The sequence below is a fragment of the Pezoporus wallicus genome, unplaced genomic scaffold, assembly GCF_028554395.1.
Source record: "Pezoporus wallicus isolate ANWC-B61680 ecotype Strahan unplaced genomic scaffold, APGP_CSIRO_Pwel_v1 contig_8208, whole genome shotgun sequence".
In the NCBI taxonomy this organism is placed as follows: Eukaryota; Metazoa; Chordata; class Aves; order Psittaciformes; family Psittacidae; genus Pezoporus; species Pezoporus wallicus.
In genome coordinates, this window is record NW_026636668.1 from 96,646 (window position 1) to 116,922 (window position 20,277).

Consider the following 20,277-nt stretch of genomic DNA (forward strand, 5'->3'; position numbering starts at 1 on the left):
TGCTCTTGCAGCCCAGAAAGCCAACGGTATCCTGGGCTGCATCAAAAGGAGCATGACCAGCAGGTCGAAGGAGGTGATCCTGCCCCTCTACTCTGCTCTCCTGAGACCTCACCTGGAGTATTGTGTGCAGTTCTGGTGTCCTCAACATAAAAAGGACATGGAGCTCTTGGAAGAAGTCCAGAGTAGGGCCACGAGGATGATCAGGGGACTGGAGCACCTCCTGTATGAAGACAGGCTGAGGAAGTTGGGGCTGTTCAGCCTGGAGAAGAGAAGGCTGCATGGAGACCTCATAGCAGCCTTACAGTATCTGAAGGGGGCTGTAGGGATGCTGGAGAAGGACTCTTCATTAGAGACTGTAGTGATAGGACAGGGGATAACGGGTTAAAACTTTAACAGGGGAAGTTTAGATTGGATCTAAGGAAGAAATTCTTTCCTGTTAGGGTGGTGAGGCACTGGAATGGGTTGCCCAGGGAGGTTGTGAATGCTCCATCCCTGGCAGTGTTCAAGGCCAGGTTGGACAGAGCCTTGAGTGGCATGGTTTAGTGTGGTCCCTGCCTATGACAGGGGGGTTGGAACCAGACGATCTTAAGGTACTTTCCAACCCTAACTATTCTATGATTCTATGATTCTAAGTTAAGTATGAGACCTCACTGAAGTGTGTAAAAATTTATGCTATAAAAGGTTGGCTGAAGTAAACAGGGGCAAGTGTGGCGCATCAGTGATCTGGGGAGTACACTAGGTTTGTATTTATAACTTGATCCACAGATTAGATTTGGTTTTATAATGATAAGTATTTCATTTATAAATTCTAAGAAATGGATCATGGGAGAATCACAAGCTGGGATAGAGCTTGGTCCCCATGTCTTTTCTACAGAAGTCTGGGGAGACTTCCTGTCTTTCCTCCTGGAAGTTCTAGGAGTCAGTGAGGGTCTTTGAGATCACTGAGGCTGAACACTGAATTTGGACGTCCCCTGGAATACTGAATACCTGAAGCTTCCATTGTATTCCATTGAAAAACAGGATGTTTATTGTCTGAAAATTAAGCTCATGTGTAGAAAATACTGTGCCTGATGTGAAAACATCCGTATTGTAGTTAGTATATACGTAACTATTTACATGACTTGTACATTAATGGAAATATTAACACCCTGAATCTTTAAGCTACCATGTTGTGTTCTAGAGAACAGGCACTATCTTTCACTGCCTTTGGTAAGTCATAAAGGGAACATTTTCCTCCTCCTATCCTTTTTCTCAGTATAAATGATAAGAAGGCATGTTCTTCAAGAGCAGTATGTGAAACTACAAGTGAGCTGTCACAATGTGACAGAAAGATTAGTTTGTAACATTAATACCTTTCTTCTTGCTTTGATGTTAAATTACCTGTTAAAACATAACAAACAATTTAGGAAGGCAGTGTTTGCAGAAAATTGAATTACTAAATTCAGTGAGTTAACAACCATGAACAAAGAACACTAAAACATTGAGTCACATTATGAGAAATAGCACCTAGATTCCATATTAAAATTATCATACAAAATACACTACACTTTTTCATTACTATTCTTCTCATTTTTCCTTCAAAATGCGGGCTTCATCTTGTAAGATAGGAAATGTTAACCAAGTGAGAGAAAGTACAGAAATAGCTTCCTGCCAATCAATGTGCAGCTTTAGTACCTCATCTCAAATCCTTCTGTGAATGAAGAAATACATGTTTCTCCTTGAACATTTTTATAGTGGTTTGCGGTACAGTATTGGAGTATTTCAAATACTAAACTCATTTGACAATAAATCGTCTTAAACTGAGCTGCTGTTTCCTTCCTTGTTTTACCAGCATATAACTGATACACAGATGTTAGCTTGAAACATACACCTCCTCTGATGAGAATTGGGACTTAAAGATTTCATTACTTTTTATAGTCACCCCAAGCCCCAAGACAACTAAAAGTGATATGTTTGTATTGTGCTCCACACTTCCGCAGTTTGGATTGGTACACACTTAACAGTTTTGCAGATCTGATCCTTACATCTCATGTGAGTGTCCCAGAAATGAGAAATAGGACTGGGACCTGTGAAAAGTTTGGCCACATTAATTGTGTGATGATATATAGGAGCCTTTTTATGGTAGAGGCAAAGGTACAGTTGGTATTTCCAGGACAGCACTGAGCTAACAATAGTGAAATCACCCTTCTCCTTGCTAACTCTTGCCTTTCTAGAAGAGGGTTCTGAGAGAGAAATTCACCCACATCTAGCAAATGAAGACAGCATCTTTTTTGGTTCATAGTTCTGCTTGATTTTTGATCTATGGTACACTGAATTAAACGTATCTCACAGAAGAAAAAGCATTGATAAAATATAAAAACTGAATTATCAGTTATAAAGTCAAAGGAGTGGATTATAATTGCATAGGGAAAATCTTTATCAATGCTTTTATTCTGTCAATGGCCTCATGTGACTAACTTGCACCTTTTTGTGTGTTAATACAGTATCATAGATTTCTTGAAGGCCAGATGGGAAAATAAAAGCCAGTATTTGGCTTCCAGTTTACATCTTATGTGTTTGGACAGGCACGCATGTTGAACCTAGTAGAGTTACACATAGTAATATTATTTTTTGTGTTAAGAGAGAAACCTTTTGCAAGTTAATGTTACATAACATTGTCTACAGGAAGACAGTGCCAGAATCTTTTCTCATTTGCCAGTTTAAACTTGACAAATAAGAGCACATAATATATGGCAAATAAATAAGGAAATTGGCACTGTCTTGCTGTAGACAATATATGCTACATTAGCTTTCGAAAGGTTTGTCTTTTCAGCCATGTGGAACACTATAAACTGTGGAAAATACTTATGTAATATATGATTATGAAAATAATAACCGGCATGTATGCATTAGACACTTCTGACATTTATGTGTTTTGCTAAAAGTGTTAGTTCTGTGTTTTAATAGTAAAAGTAAGTTTTTAAAATATTAATTTGCTGCAATTCTCAAACTGCATGTGTAATTAAAGTAAAAATACATTGTTATGAATTACTTACTTGGAGAAAAAATTAGTAGTTGTATGCTAAAAGAATTTTTGTGGGTTTGCTGCTTTTTTTTCAGCTTGGATTTCGTTTTCTGAAACTATTTCAGCATGTTTTCGGTATTAATGAAAACATTTCCACTTCAGGGTGTTTAAAAATAAGCAGGTCTTACTATACAATAAACTGAAAGAACCTATTAAGTCTTTAATTGCCCTAAATGACGGTAAGCCAAACATACAGATACTTTTGTTTGACAAATCCTAAAGGAAATAATATCCATGTTCTGAAAGGGAAAATGTAAAAAGCAATTTTTAAAGACAGGAATAAGAAGAATATAATACCTTTTCAAAACATAGGTAGGTAGATTTGACAGACATGGCTAGGTTATACTCCGTGTAAGCACATAAAGGTACGTTCAGGAAGAAATTGTAAGAAGTGTAATTATTTGTCGTCCAGAGCTAGCTAGCTTTAATTCACCAGGGAGTTGTTTAGTACTGAAACCTGTTCCAGCTCATTACTATACTTGAGACAAATTTGTGGTAGTCAGTCACAGGAGTTTTAAGAAATACGTGCATTTTGAAAGGGAAACCTCCAGGCAGACATGAGCCATGTCTGAAGAATTTGTTTCTGAAGAATGATTTTCTTACTAGATTTTCTTCCTTTCATAAAGTCCTTTTTTTTTTCCTTCTTAATGTTTGAAAATACTGTAAGAAAAATAAAAACCAAATGGTGGCACTAAGCGATAACATGTGCTTTTGGATTTGATTGAACTTCATTGTGCATTTTCCAAGTCCCACATTACCAAGTGTTTGTGTTCATTTGTTTTTTAGCTTATTTGCACTAATCTTGATGAACTCAGGGAATTAATCACAAAGATTGAGAATGAACTCAGAGATCTGGAGGACATTAAAAAGAAATCGGTATGTGATATTAAAAGCTTTCTCTTGTGTGGGTATAAAACAGTGCCAGTTGTTTGCTGTGGTTGTCAACTGAACATTTTATGCCTGTTCAGTAACTGCATGAAGCCTCATAAGGTTGATACCTGGAGACTGTAATTTTAATCTTTTCTGTATATAGTGCTCTGTTCAAAATGTTCTTATATAAGTAAAATTTATAAATGTGTTAACACTTTTCACTGCCAAAATATGTGTGGATAGTGGTTATACCTTAGAAGGAGCAGTTAACTTCTAATAAACGTGATCATTCTGCCCTGATGACAATCTCTTACCTAAAAAGCAATTACAGGATAGAATTCTTATGTCTCCTTGTGCAGTGCTGATAAATCTTGTGAGCTGACTCTTAACGTTGCTTATTATGATTCCTAACTCCTTTTGTTTACAAGTAAGTTATTCAAATTGGCTTTATTCAATTTCTATTCAAGTGGGTTGAATAAAACCCAGGAAAGCATGTTATCTGGCTTTTGATACCAGTTTGAGATACAAATTTTACCAATGTACACTGGATCACTCAGTCTGTGCACCTGAAAACCTCAAATGAATAATGGTTAGACAAGAGAACCCAACACGTTTGGGATTTTGTAGGAGGCAGTGATTCTCATCACGATGGTGGATTGTTTCAAATACGTGAATAGTACTCGTTTAAATGGTCCTCTACATCCAAATTATACTTTCTTTCATTGCAGTTTTGTTTATTAAACCTTTGGTAGGCATTTCTGTGGCATTTCTGTGAACAGTAGCAGTTAAAAATACTGCTTTTTCTATATTTTAGTAATTAGGCTGCTAATTTCTGTGTGTCTTCAGTCTCATGCAAAACCAATGTTTTCTTAAATTATTTTAATGGGGAACAGAGATATGCTAGGTGAAAAGCAATATAGATTAGGACCCCAGTCAGTGAGACACTTAGTGTAATAGTTGTTAAAATATCCAAAGGAGTAAAACTAGACTTAATCTGAAATTATTTTGTAGTTGCCAAATTGCAAATTGGTTATATGTTAAGATTGTCAGAGGTTATCAGAAGGGCTATGTCAACAGTAGAAGAAAGTGCCAACAATGAGAGTACATATCAGCATATCAATAATGTTAGTATAGATGGGACTTTTAGTCTGCTAGTAAAACTGTACCAACAAGACTTCTTCAAGGGTAGACAAATGCTAAATATGTCATAATTGCTCTTTGGACTGAAATCTGATAATGTCATTACGTAAATAAGTTGCATGACTTCAGCAGGAATACTATGTTTAGTTCTAATTGCACCGTCTTAAAAAAACCCACTTAAGTACAGGGGAGTTAAGATACAACTCATTCAGCATTCAGGAGCTGTGAGGTAAGGACAATCTTTCTGTGTGTTTCTATAGTTCAGGACTCCGGGTCTCTAAATACTTGTGTGGTTAGAAATTTTATGTAAATTAAAAAGGCTGTAATTTATTACTGAAGTGATGATAAGGAAACAGTAAAGTGTTGTTTTTTAAAAATTAATTATCAGGCAGACTTCATATTCACTTTTAAACACACAAATAGGTGTTATGTTAGATCAATAGTTAGTAAACTTGCTTTGCAAAAATGAGGTTTTATTTTCAAGGGAATTCATTACAGTTTCATTTTGATGTCTTAATACCATGTACAGCCAAGATAGATACCGTAAAAAATGGAGGAGATCAGAATTTCATTCTTCAGCTCGGACTCAAATGACAGTGGCAGTTTCAGAAACATCCAGAACAGAGTTTGTTTCAGCTTGTCTGAAGTGCCTAGTCTACTAAGTAAAACATTGTTCTAATTTGGCGATGGAAGTTTAACCTAATATGAAAACTTAATGGTATTAATTTTGATGCTGTTCATGGATGCCTTTCTTGTTTTGACCTGAAGATGATGGTATTCTTACTACTTCATGATAACTTTATTGATCTTTGATTGCAGTGATGACCTGCATGAACTCATAGGAATCTCTTCGTGACTAACCTGCTTGGTAATTGCATTTTCAGTAGTTGTTTGCACATGCTACTGAGAGAAACCCTTGAGGCAAGCTTTAAAGCTTATGATACTAACACATATTAGAAATACTGCTGTCTAATTATATGAAGACTCTAAAGTATAATCTTTTTCTTCGTCCTAACTGCCCTTTGTTTCCTAGGAGACCATTCTAGAGTACATAAAAGGAATTCCTTCTCCAGAACTTGGAAGTACTGGAGGCTGTAATGAAAAAGCTGAGCTGTAAGACTTCTTTACCATGAGTAAATATACTGTTCTCCTGCATTTTTTGTAGGTAGTTGGACCAGTTGTATCTGTCACTTCTCAGAACATCAGCTTGAGCCAAAAAATGACCTGAGAGATTTTTAGCACAGAAAAGTTTTGTTTGGCAAGTTAAAAGCAAATTAGAACAATGTTATGTAATTGCAAGCCATGGGTAATTTTAACTGCAGGCATTACTGTCAGTTTCTTCTACAATAATGAAATAATAAGTCTTTTGGAAAGGTTTTTCACTGGTTGATTAAAACAGTTTGGTTATATACTCTTTTGAACACCTGTATTGTCTTTTGAATTAGCTGTGAGTTGTATTTTTCTATTTAAAAAGTCTTGTGCTTTTGCTTGATGACTGGTGAATTTGCAACATTGATGAGATCTGCTTTGTGCCAGTTTGCCATAAGTGTTTAGAGAGGAAAATTAAATTTTACCTCATTTATTTAAACAGAAGTTCAATTCAGTCTTAGTGTTATCTCTTCCTGGACTGCTTCACTTTTGAACTCCAGCTATAGTTCTGAAGCAGGTCTGCAATTTCATATGTTTTCAACTGACATAAGCCAAAATACTGCCAAATAAATAATTCCTATCCTGTCTCTGGCAGCTTATGTTTTCTGTGCCACCCCATGAGAAAAGGTAGCAAAATTCTTTCTTCAGCTGTATGGTTACTCTGTGATAAACTTAACCACTTTTACTGCTCCTGAGGTATTTGTAACCCAGATCAGTTTTCTAGTGAAATTTATCATGCAGTTGCTCAAATACCTTTGCTTGTGTTCTGCCATAGTTTGAGGGGTCTTTGTAAGAGCAGCAATGAGCATATGGGGGCAAAAGAAAGTGGGACTGCTTTTGACACAAAAAGTGCCATTTTGTGGCAAGTGAAGTTGTCCGTGATACTGCAAGAAGGGGTGCTCTAAAAAGTCGGTCCCTTCAGCTACTAAACAGTTCCTCTCCTTGCCACTTACTATGCTGAGAAAGAGAGAGAGAATAACTTAGTTAATTTAACTACTTAACTGAGTACCTGACTGTAAGTCAGAAAGAGGGAGGTGCAGAAAAGGGACTTGAGGACTTGAGTCTAATGCTCTATGCATTGTCTAGTGAAAAGGTGGAGGATGCTTCCCCAAGGAATGTCTAAGCTGGACTGTCTTCTAGCTTTGGAATGTTCCATAGGACATGTGAATTGAGATCCTTTAAAGCTGTGTGATTAAGAAGTACAGTAAAAATGGAATTAATAGAAGAAATCCCCAAGGAATCTACCATAACAAGAATTAAATTCTACTAAAATTGATGTCTGTTCTGTTGCTAATTCTGACACAGGTAAGATGTGGGGAAAGTCAGGAGTAAGTAGACAATTATAAATATGAAATAGAACATACTGGCTAAAAATTCTGTTGAGATTTTATTGTATTTTTACCTCATGTTTGCTGAAAATTTAGACTGCATACATAAGTGTGGAGGTTCAACTGAATGTGAGCTCTTACAAATTTGCTAGATCTAGCAAATTGATCAAGACATGCAAAGTAGCCTAATTCCACTTGAAAATCTACTTGCAGCAGTATTGATGAAAACCAGTTTTGACAAACATATGTACTGATGAATCATTTAGCCAATTTATTTAGTGTACTTAAAGGCTTCTGTGCACTATATGAAATTTCTTTTGTGAGAAGGGTTAGTAAAGTAGCACTTTCTATCCTGATTAGTATGCAAGATAACAGCTATCAGTTTCTATCATTTTAGATCACATTTTTCGTTCTCTCCTGTGTCAGGTAAAATCAGTGGGAGTTGCAGAGTAAACGGAAATCTCTACTCCGTTTCAGATAATCAATGTCTTGTGTGATCTGAAGTCACTGGGTTTTTGCATGAAACTGTTAAGCCATTCTGTAGATCACTTTTATGTATTTATTGCATATCATAGCAGAACTTAATTTTTTGTTACTGTTTTTCAAATTCTTTCTTGCTATTATGTACTCTGAAACTGATGGGATTGTGGATATTTCTATCAAATAGTGAACTTTGGGCTTTTTTGCAGATGTCATTTTGCAAGCTGACTTTGTAGTATGCATATGAACTGGGTTTTGACATGAATGCTTAATTCTAGACCCTGTCATGATTATATTGAAGCATAGAGTATCTTGGAGGAACATAAACATTGAAAGATTCCTTGTTTACTGAAATGCAGGTATTTACATTGGTAGCGCCATTGGATTTGAATTACTCCCTGCAAATGCAATTGGTAAGTGCGTAACCATCAGGGGAGTGAAAAGGGAGGCTGGTGCCCCAGATTCCCACACTTACGTTGACAAGGTTAAAATAGATGAAGGACAATACCTTCCTGAGAAGTACGTTCTCTTCCCTGTGGGGAGAGAAGTCAGACAGAGTGAAGGGAAGGAGAATTACTCAAAAGATACCAGCCAGGTGCACAACTAATTAGAGTCTGGAGAAAATGTATTGAAGATTCTGTTGGATTTTAGTGATCTGTAACACATTGATGTTCCTGACTTTGTAGCAAAAGAGATGAAAAAAAAATAAAGGTTTTGGGTTCTGCTGTCTTCTAATATTGTTCCTGAAGGTCTTAATTCGACAGCTGTACTTCCCAAGACGCGAATGTTTTTGTCTGTATCAGGGAGGTGAGTCAGAAGGGCTGAAAATAAATGGAGATTTTCTGTACACCTGCAGAAATATGTATTTTGTAGTGCACCTGAAATATTTTCATCTGTAGGATATTGAGACTATCCACAAGAATATATTGGGGCAGAATGGAATGTAATATTTTCTGTCTGGTTGGGTTTGGTTTTTTTGGAACTCCAAACAGGCTGCTGTTAAATTTGTTCATAGGAAGTAAAGATACTCTCAGTAGCAAGAAATTTACTATTTAGTTGGATTGGTTTCTTTACTTCGTTTGTAATGTTTAATAAGACAGTATGAGATACCATTTTAGCATATAGCTTCATGTGATCAGATATCTAGATGCAGATTATCAGCGCAAGCTGAAGTCTTAAAAACAATAAAAAAAGTTTGATGGCTGCTATAAGTTATTTTTTCATTAGTTGCTGATAAATGCTCAAAGATAAAACTGCTTAAGAGATGTCATAAGTGGATTTATCAATTCCTGCACGTCATTGCTCCTGACTGTATTCAGGAGCAATACAGTATTAGACTTCAGACAACATCAGAGGTTAGTTGTTGATAGGTACTTATAGTATGTAGCTTGATATTGCTGAAGATAGAACAGAAGATACTGAGTTTTGGGAACTTTTACTGTAGAAGTCTAAGCATTTTCAAAATGAAAACACTTTCAATTACAGATCATTTGGTATAGTAAAACACGTGACTCGTCAGGACTGTTATTCACTCAAAACTGCCATGGGAGTAAGTGTCTGAAATTCTGGTATTTGACCACTAAATAGGTTAGTAAGAACATATCTGAATTGAACAAGTTATCAATTTCTTTTCTTTAGGTATCTGATGTCCAAAGCAGCTGCAGATCGTCAGCTCCCTCTCTGTGTAATATCACTAGAAAATGCTAGGCTGGTGATGTCACACATACCACAGAAACCCACTGCAGAATGGAGCAGGCATATTAAGGGTAAGTTTTCTCCCTCCACCACCACCCCTTTTCAACAATATTGCATGGTTTTATAAGATTTCTAATTTATTTTATGTCCCTGGGATATAAGGTAAAGATTAAAGAAAATCTTATAAAACTGCATAATATTGTGGTTGTGTGTGCTTATTTAAAAACAAAAAACTACCCTATAAAATTCAGTCCTTACCCCATATATCCGTATCCTGGCTCCAGTCTGCTTTGGGGTTCCATGATGAGTATGACAGTATTGTGTATATTGGGGCATCACGGAGAGTGGAGTCAGCATTTCCTGGCTGCTCTGGATGTCAGAAACCTTATTTTAAAAGGTAAGCATTCAGTCAAGAATGTGTTGAATGTCTCTCTGAGTTTATATGGAAACATTCCGCACATCTCTAAAATGTATTTTCATTGTGTTTGTGTTTTTAAAATCTAGTTGTAACTTAACACAGCTGAAAGTCATATGTTATAGTTGTCCGCACTACAAGCGGTTCTGTTCTTAATTCCTTACACTGTATTTACAGAATAGCGTTTTATTTGTCACTTACCTGGAACAAGGTGGTACTAAGTTCTATTCAATGTCTTTATCAGTGATGTGGACAAGTGCACCGTCAGTAAGTTTGCAGACATCACCAACCTGGGCATGAGTGTTGATCTGCTGGAGGATAGGACGGCTCTGCAGAGAGATCTGGACAGGTTGGATCAATGGGCTGTGGCCAATGGTATGAGGTTTGAAAAGGCAAAGTGCTGGGTCCTGCACTTGGGCCACAACAGCCCCATGCAATGCTCCAGGCTTGGGGAAGAGTGGCTGGAAAGCTTGCTCAGTGGAAAAGGACCTGGGATGCTGATTGATAGAGCTGAACCTGATTCAGCTTGTGCCTAGACAGCCAGGAAGTGAACAGCATCCTGGCCTGTATCAGAAATAGTGTGGCCAGCAGGGCCAGGGCAGTGATCATCCCCCTATACTGGGCACTTGTGAGGCTGCACCTGAATACTATGATGCCTTTATATGAACGCTTGTTATATGTGGAATAAACAAGAGGAATTAGAGATGTGTGCACATCTATGGGGATATGATGTAACTGGTATCACAGAAACATGGTGGGATGGCTCCTATGACTGGAGTGTTGGAAGAGAAAGTTACAGGCTCTTTAGGGAAGACAGGCGCTGCAAACGGGGAAAGAGAGTTGCTATTTATGTCAGCGATATGCTGGAGAGTATGGAACTCTGCCTGGATACAGGTGTGATCAGTTAACAGAGAGTTTGTAGGTAAGGGTCAAAGGGAGAACAGCTATGGGGGACATTAGTGTGGGGACCTATTACAGGCCACTTGATCAAGAGGACTCTGTGGATGAAGTGCTCTGTAGACAGATAGAAACAGCCTCATGCTCTCAGGCCCTTGCCCTCATGGGGGACTTCAACCACCCTCATATCTGTTGGAGGGACAGTACAGCCCGGCACAAGCAATCCAGGAGGTTCCTTTTGTGTGGAAGACAACTTCCTTCTGCAGGTAATAGAGGAGCTGACAAGGAGAGGTGCCATGGTTGACCTTGTGCTCACTAACAGGGAGGGGCTGGTTGGAAATGTGATGCTCCAGGGCGGCCTTGGCTGTAGGCATCATGAGATGTTTGAGTTCAAGATCCTCAGGTTCCATTGGCATATAGTCCTAGAGGGCAGGGGGGCTCAAGACTGTTGGTTGGTATTCAAGGATCACCTGCCACAAGCCCAGGAGTGTTGTGTCCCAACTAGAAGGAAGTGCAACAGGAGGGCCAGGAGACCTCCTTGGGTGGATAAATAGCTGCTAAGGATACTATGGAGCATTCACAACCTCCCTGGGCAACCCATTCCATAAGGAAGAAGATCTTTACTGTTAGGGTGATGAAGCACTGGAAGGGGTTGCCCAAAGAAGTTGTGAATGGCCCATCCCTGGCAGTGTTCAAGGCCGTGTTGGACAGAGCCTGGGGTGACATGGTTTAGTGTGAGGTGACCCTACCCATGGCATCTGTCTTCATACGGGAGATGCTCCAGTCCCCTGATCATCCTCGTGGCCCTCCTCTGGACTTGTTCCAACAGTTCCATGTCCTTTTTATGTTGTGGACACCAGAACTGCACACAATACTCCAAGTGAGGTCTCACAAGAGCAGAGTAAAGGGGCAGGATCACCTCCTTCGACCTGCTGATCATGCTTCTTTTGATGCCGCCCAGGATACGGTTGGCTTTCTGGGCTGCGAGCGCACACTGCAACCGGCTCATGTTCATTTTCTTATCAACCAACACCCCCAAGTCTTTCTCTGAAATGCTGCTCTGAATCTCTTCTCCACCCGCCCTTTAGGTATGCCTAGGATTGCCCCAACCCAGGTGTAGGACCTTGCACTTGTCATGGTTAAACTTCCTAAGGTTGGCATCAGCCCACCTCACAAGCGTGTCAGGGTTCTTCTGGATGGCATTCTTTTCCTCCAACATACCAACCGAAACACATGGGCGCACTCAGTCCTGCTGTCCATGTCACCAACAAAGATGTTGAATAAGACTGGTCCCAGCACTGATCCCTGAGGGACACCACTCATTACTGTTTTTCAAGATGCAAGCAGCGGTACTGGTATAGTATATTACAGACCGCATAAGAACATAACTCAGTGCACACCTGAGTTAGAGGCTTCTTATCTATCATCACATGGTACCCTGCAGTCAGTGGTTGAAAGGGGTATTTGGAGGTGTCCCCACCTTGAAGTAGGACTGTTGTCAGTGCTGTATTAAGTCATTGGTGACCTGACTAGCCCGGTTTTGAAAACAGGACAGAAAAAAGGAAATTCAGCAGCTCCTCCGTGCAGCCTGTTCCAGTGCTGTATGTTTCTGATGAAAATATCCAGCCTGAACCTCCTAAGCATTGGTTTGTAGCTGTTTGGTGTTTGCCACACAGACATTTGTAATGGCAAGTTTATTATCTGTAGAAAATAGTAACTGGGGTAATGGGAAATAATTCACTAACATTTGCTTAAAATTATGTTGCTGTAATAGTTGTATTAAAGTTATTTTGAAGTAGATACTGAGCTTTCCAGAGGTTACATACGGAGGACACTGTTTTTGTTAAAAAACAGCTCTAAAATTCAGAGGAATGGTTAGGGTTTTTTTTCATTTTTTGTAAACAAAAAGACAAGTGACTTGTATTTGTTCTTCTAGGAAGTGTTAATAAAGGCAGTACATTCTTGAAGTTTGCTCTTGTTTAAACCTTCTGCTTATGTCTGGTTATTCAGTGCATGATACAGTTACCACTTCAAAGTTTTTTCAGTGATCGGCTGATACCTGATTCATAAGTACTCATTTTTTTCTACTTAAGCCAAGATCTTAAGCCTGGTTTAAAGATGAATCTCATAAATCAATAATTTCTTGTTGTTCTTAATCTGTAGTAATTACATAAATATCTTTATGCTTTTACACATCTCATTTTTTGCTATATCAAATGCATGTACAGCATTTCTGTATTCTGATAGTGGTGGCATTGTTTATTTTTGCCATTTTGATTTTTGTTTTGGTACAATCAGCTAATGCTTTGTAGTATATTAATTCATCCTTTTGAAACTGAGAAATGTTTTGTATGTCTTACAGAAAAGATAAAACTGTATACATAATATTCTTTCATATGTTAGCAATTAATTCTTTTGACTGCTTCATTAGGATGTGATAGCAAATGCTTTCACAGGCCACAGTATATACAAATGCTGTTTTCTGTTGCAGTGCTCAGTATCAGGTTTTATGGGGCAGTGCATTTACCGCTGCAGATGTGACTGGCTTCAAATAAGGGAGATAAGAATACAGTTTGCTGGTTTGTCTTATGTGCTCAACACTAACCATTAAGGGGTAATTGGCATAATTTCCTACTTAAAATCTTTGCTTTTATGATTTTAATTAAAGAATGAAAAGAATAGGTATTGTGTTATGTAACATGTAAATTATTATCCATAAAAAATAGATACCTGTTCTTCAAACAAGCATTCAGACTGATTGATCTTGCTGTACATTGGACAGATCTGTTGAAATGTATAGAAAGGAATTGCTCCAAAAGAAAATCATTATTGCAGACTGTTGAAAGGCAGCTGTGTCAGGCTTCATCCAGCTTTTCCTGCTCTGCATTTCTTGGTGTGGTAGACCACAGGAAGCTGTGAAAGATATGCGCTCTATCAAAATAAATAAATTCCCAAGTCCTGCTTCTTTTTCTTGGAAAAGAGGTCTCTTCATTGTCTTATATCCTTTCTGAGAATTAAAGAGATAAAATCCTCACATGTAAAATGCGCAGAACTAGTAAAATGGGAGAAGTACCAGAGTATGCTGCTTCTCTTTTTCTAGCTGTTATGTATATATGAATTGTTCAGTCTTTTATGTAATAAAGTGGAGAAAAATTAATGGGAAAAAAAGTACTTCTAAGAGTATCTAGAAGGGTTAAGAGATGTACTCTGCAGTGTTATGGCCACCATGGTTGTGCTGTATGTATGTATGCGCGTGCTAATTGTCACTTCACAGTGTCTTTTATCCACATTCAGACTTTCCAGACTTACGAAAACATGAATTCTTCATTGAAGATCATAAGATCACATGTATCAGTTTGGAAAAGGAAGTAATTTTTGATTATACATTTGAGTTAAAAGCTGAAATCTTTAATGTTGGAAAACTGATTTCTACTGCATAGTCTGTTAATTCATAAATGATGAATTTGCAAAACTTTTCATAAAAAAAAAACCCTTATAGAGAACTTTGAATAACATACAAAATGTAATGCAAAAATTGTGTGAGATTTTTTCCCCGAAAATTGTAGTAAATTGTTTTTGCAAACAATTACAATAATATAAATTGCATCACTTATGTTAAATGAGATTATGGTAAGACTTTTCTATAGGAATTCTTTCTCTATTAGGAGTATGCATACATGGTTAGTTTCCTTAACCTGTGTTAATTAAGTAATTTTAAACACATGGTATGTTTGTTGGATTGTACTTAAGTTTCACCTATCAAAAGTGAACATCTTTGCAGTATTGCTTTTTTAGCTAGGACATTATCTATAGTATAAAAAAGTAAAAGTCTTACATAGGTTAAGGCTAAACTGTGAAACAGTATTTTCTTGCAGCTGTTTTCTTCATATGCTGTATTAGTAAACCAGGATTATTGTAATACTAATAAAATATAAGAAGGTTCAGGTCTAATGCAATGATAAATAAATGTCATTTATATTTGCAGGGAAGATGGTACCACCGGAAGCAAGCAGTAAAGGAATTGCATGGTACATTGATACGACTGCTTAATGAACTATTACCATGGGAACCAAAGCTAATGAAAGCATTTCAAAGAAACAGGTAATCAGCTGGTCTTTTTTGTTTTTTTTTTTTTAACAAGAGTGTATGGAGTAGAAAACAGCAGAATTCTCCTTTTAAAAACTAATCAATAAGTTAGCTTCTCAAATAAGTGAAAATACTTCGAGGAGAGCAGTGAGGCACTGGCAGTGCTTTATTTGGAAGAATTATTTTATGTTCCAGTCTCCAAAGCTGACTAATAAAGTTGAGCTTAACTCCCTAATATTTTTTCCCCTAAAATGCTTAATTGTGCCTATTAATACTTGCAGTTGAGTTAGGATATATATTGCTGTTTATTTGGTTAAGAGGTGCTGAAAACCTGTGTCTAGAAAACTAGGCTAGGGCATCTGTCATGGTTTCAGTCCAGCCAGTCACTAAGTGCCATGCAGCCTCCCTCTCACCCTCAACTTTCGCTCCCTAAGCAGGATGGGGAGGAGAATCCAAATAATATAAAATCCCTGGGTTGAGACAAGAACAGTTTAATAAAAATAAAGTAGAATGTAGTGATAATAAAAATAATACCAACAATAACAACACCAATACTAGGGAACAACAACAACAACAGAAATGAAGTCACAAAATACCAAGTGATGCACAATACAACTGCTCACCACCTGCTGCTCAATACCCAGCCCATCCCCAAGCGGTGGTTGAATTTTGAGTGTGAAGGAAGCAACTTACGCAGTTACATGGTGCAGAACTTTGTCTGAAAAGTGTAAAAAGTGCTATGTTTAAAAAAACCAACAGTGTAGCACCAAAGACAGTAAACATAAAACTACTACAAATTGGTTCCTAAGTAGCTCATTCCATCAATACGGTGTATGAATTAAAATCTTTGTTTGGAAATCTAGGATGTTGTTGAACGTTTTGCTTTAAATAATGGACTAAAGTACAAGTTTTGCTTTTTTTTTTGTTTTTTTTTATTTTTCTGTTCATTTTCCTTAGATGTTTATTTCTTCTCGTTCGTAGCAATTCAAACTCCTTTTAAAAATGTGGCAGATTGAAATCCTGTCTAAAAGTATTACTGTTTCCAGTATGTGGGGTTATCATTTATGCAGATTGATTCAGCAGTGTTAGCTGAAGTATTTCATAGCATAACTGTTTGGGCAGACATTTCATATTACAGCTGTTTGGACAGACACATAGCGTACCAGGGAACAGCTCCAGATGAATAACAATCTCTACAGATTGTGGGGAGGAAAGAGAGTTGGGTGGAGGAAGGCAGCAGTGTAGCACCAGTTACAGTGGTGCATAAAGGTATCATGTGAAAAGAAAAAAGCAGTTGAGTAAAGATTGCTTATGCTGGTATGAACAACAGCACCACGAAAAGTCTGGCTGCAGTTGCAGTGTCTATAGGGGGTCTCAACCAGATACTAACATCTACTAACTGAACGACAGTGTTGGCCTTCTAGGTTGTGAAAGGCTTGGCAGAGCTCCTTCCTTCTGTGTAAGGCCTCATATGGAATAAGAAACTGGAGTTTACCCTCCTTAATTTTTTGATGTTTTCAATTAGTACGAGCAGTCTTTATGATCAAAATCAGGTTTTTTTACTTCCCTTCTGAAAGGTCCTCTGGTGTCTTCGAAATTATGACAGAGTATAATGTTGAATGGTATTTGAATAGCAGCAGTGTTTAAAAGAAAAGGTTACTTTTGTCCACTGATCATATTTGTTCACTAGACCCACAGCAGAAGTTCCTCAAAAGAAAAAGGAAATTCCCATCCAGAAGCTTTAGTAGTTGCCTAGTGTCATTCTGTAGTTCCTCTATGTCTCAGCTTCATGCTCAAAATCCTAATGACTGAATCATACAGACTTCAAGGTTTCTGTCTCTCTGTGAGAGTGTCAAAGCTGTGAGTAACTATTAGGCTTTATGGATCTTAATCAGCTTCACCTGGGCCTCCGTCCACATCATGTTACATGCCCATGGCTAGGATCCCCATTTCAGGTCATTCTGCAGCCTTCAATCAGTGCCATAGGAATACCAGTTTCCCACTCAGCTACAGCAGTTACCTGCCTGGCCACAGGTCCTACAGATCTGGATTGACCCTCAGACTGACCTTGGGCCTGTATCATCACTGTGGACCTTCCCTGAAATTACTCAACCAAGTCCTGACCCTCAAGGTTATCACTGGACTTGATCCTGAGCTGAAGCTGCAAATTGGCTTCCCAGCTTGACTTCAGACCTGTCTCAGCACCAGTAACTTGCCTGCTGATCTGGGCTCTTGATTGAGCACAATTACCACCTCTAGGCCTGCCCTGCTCCTTCATTCAGAGGTACTGGGATGGCATCCTGGCTGGTGAGGCTCATGCCCTGCCAGCTATGACTTCATAGAATTATAGAATTATTGAATGGTTAGGGTTGGAAAGGACCTTAGGGTCACCTAGTGCCACTCCTGCTGCCATGGGCTTCATGCTTGGCTCTTTCCTCTTAATTCCTTAGATAGCAGCTGGCCGTTGCTGCACTCAGGGCAAACAACTTTATTTTAATGCAGAAGAATGGGTAGATTTGAGGTATTATTCTTACTATCATACAGGTTAGATCCAGACTAAATTATATTTCACACAAGGTGCTAATTGCTGTAATGTATTTATTCATTCACTAAGTAATCTTCCTAGATATTGTATTGGTCACTAGCTGAATCCTGTAGTTCACTGTATATTAAAATACTCCCTAAATCTCACCTAAACAATGGTTTAGAAGAAGGGATAATGGAAATATGTAGCTGGTTAGGAGAATCAAGGTAAATGGATGTGTTTCTGAATAGTGTTAGGTAAGTAAAACAGCTATGTATTTGTCATGTATGCATTTTTTAGTTGAGTGTGAGCCTATGAATGTAGGTAGCAGCCGTACTAATGGCCCAGATACAGGAAAGTTCTCTTAAAAGAGAAAGTTAACCTTATGGTCCCATAGCTGGGCCAAAAGCATGATGCATGTAGGAAATAAAAAACTTACTTAATTCTCTATTTGGGGTTACATTCAGAGGAAGGAGTGTATTTGTTACAGTTAATGCACAAGTCCATACAGATTCATTTGTCACAGTGCAAGATGAAGGAAAAAACAGAAGATGGATGTAGTAAAGCAGTGATGGTCATACTTGTCTTTTGGCCTATTGTTTAGGATTTTATTCTTATGTGGAATTCTTGCGTGGAATAGAATTTAGTCTGGATCTAACCCCCATGACAGTACGAGTAATATCTTTTGGCCTGTTATAAGATTCCATGACATAGTATTCAGCTTTGGTGAGGGAAGGGATGTTATTGTCACTTCACATTTTCTTGGTTTTGGAGACTTGCAGATAGAGCTACCCTGAAATTTTTGAAGGACACAGGCAATTCTACAGTAACTTTTTTGTGTGGCAGCAAATACAAATTAAAAAAAAAAAAAAAAGGTATGGTTTTTTACTTGTTAGTTTCTTTTTTATTTTCAAGATCTAGATTGAAGAAGGACTATGATGACTTTAAAAGACATCCAGACCATGATAAATTTAACAGAGAATTGTGGACTAATGATGAAAGTGAAGTTGATTCTGGCAAAGATTTATTTGCAGTAGTATGTGGTAAATCTTCAGAATCTGCAGAATATGTGGAAGTTTCCAAAAAAGATCACCCCGACAATGGTAAGCATTTACTGGAATTTCATAGCTTGAACTTGATTCACAAGCTTCATTTTTATGTGATACTTCTACCTTACCTACTACTGTGATTGTATTGAAATTGCTCATGATGTGTGTCTGACAGATGTAGACTAGAAGAGGCCAGACATGACCAAGATGAAAATTCTGATTAATGCAGGTTGTTGCCATTTTTGTGTTTAATTATTTCTGTAATAAGATAGTAAGCCTGCTCAAAATTTATGCTTATGATGGGTTGACTTTGCTGACTACCAGATGCCCACCCAAGCTACTCTGTCAGCCCCCTTAACAGGACAGGGAGAGAAAGTCAGATGGGAAAACACTTGGGTCAGGATACATACAGGGAGATTACTCACCAGTTACTGTCACAAGCAAAACAGACTCACTTGGAGAAAAATAATTTGATTTATTGCTAATTGAAAATAGAGCAGTAGGATGGTGAGAAACAAAGACAAAAACTGAAACATCTTCTTCCACCTCACCGCACCGCTGTATCCATCTTCTTCCAGGCTCAACTTCATTCCCAATTCTTCTACCTTCTCTTCTGTCAAGTGATGCAGGCAGGTTGGGGACTGGGGGTTGAGGTCAGTTCATAATACTTTGTCTCTGCTGGTCCTTCCTCACACTTCTGCCCTGCTTCAGTGTGCAGTCCTTCCCTCACCTAGGATACAGTGCTTCATGAACTACTTCAGTATGGGTCCTCTCCACAGGCTAGAGTCCTTCAGGATAAGACTGCTCCAGTCTGGGTGCAACATAAGCCACGGGTTCTGTCAGAAGCCTGCTCTGCTGTGGGCTTTCAATGGGCTGCAGCTTCCTTCAGGGCATATTCACCTGCTGTGGAATAGGGTCCTCAATAAGCTGCAGTGTAGCTACCTACTACAGCATGGTCCTCTGTGGGAGGTGGTCAGCCTGTTTCACCAGCGTCTTCACAGGTTGCAGGGGAGTCAGTTCCAGTGCCTGGAACACATCTTTCCCCTCTTCTCCCCTGACCTTGGTGTCTGCAGGGTTGTATCTCCATTTTTGCTTAACATCTCTTTGTCACACTCTCCAGCACAGCATTTTCCATGAGGCATCACCAGCTTGGCTGACAGGTTCATTTATGCCCTGCAATGGATCTCTGTTGGAGCCAGCTGTGTCTGGCACAGGCCCCTCCTGCAACCCTGCACTGCCAAAACCTTGGCAACACCTCAATGCACAGCACCTCTGTCCACCCGGCACCCCTGCCTGCATCATGGGCCCTCTTATGTACTTCAATGTCTCCCCTGCTCACTGATTGGTGATGCTTGATGGTTGATATGAAACGTGTGGCATTCACACCCTTTTCCCACAGGCCCCACACACTTAGAACTCCACCTGATATGCCCAGTCCCCAGCCCCATCTGTTTGCTGGCTAATCTGTCTTGAAGTTTGCCAGTCAATAACATTCACTGTCCCCAGGTACACTGGATTTGGGGAAGACACAGACATCCCCCAGCAGCTGGCACTACGTACATAGGCTGCACTTCTTGCTC

The 20,277-nt window shown here is 38.7% G+C and overlaps 1 protein-coding gene across 3 annotated transcripts in view; it reads left to right on the forward strand.

The window, feature by feature from the left end:
- Window positions 1-20,277, forward strand: part of KIAA2026 (KIAA2026 ortholog) — a 50,477-nt gene that overhangs the window by 25,377 nt on the left and 4,823 nt on the right. For 2 of the 3 annotated variants that reach the window (XM_057401186.1, XM_057401184.1), the window contains 3 exons: window positions 3,851-3,940; window positions 15,024-15,139; window positions 18,564-18,751. In XM_057401186.1, coding sequence (XP_057257169.1) covers window positions 3,851-3,940; window positions 15,024-15,139; window positions 18,564-18,751 — 394 coding nt within the window. The remainder of the gene's footprint in view (window positions 1-3,850; window positions 3,941-15,023; window positions 15,140-18,563; window positions 18,752-20,277) is intronic. The other variant, XM_057401185.1, reaches the window with a different exon arrangement.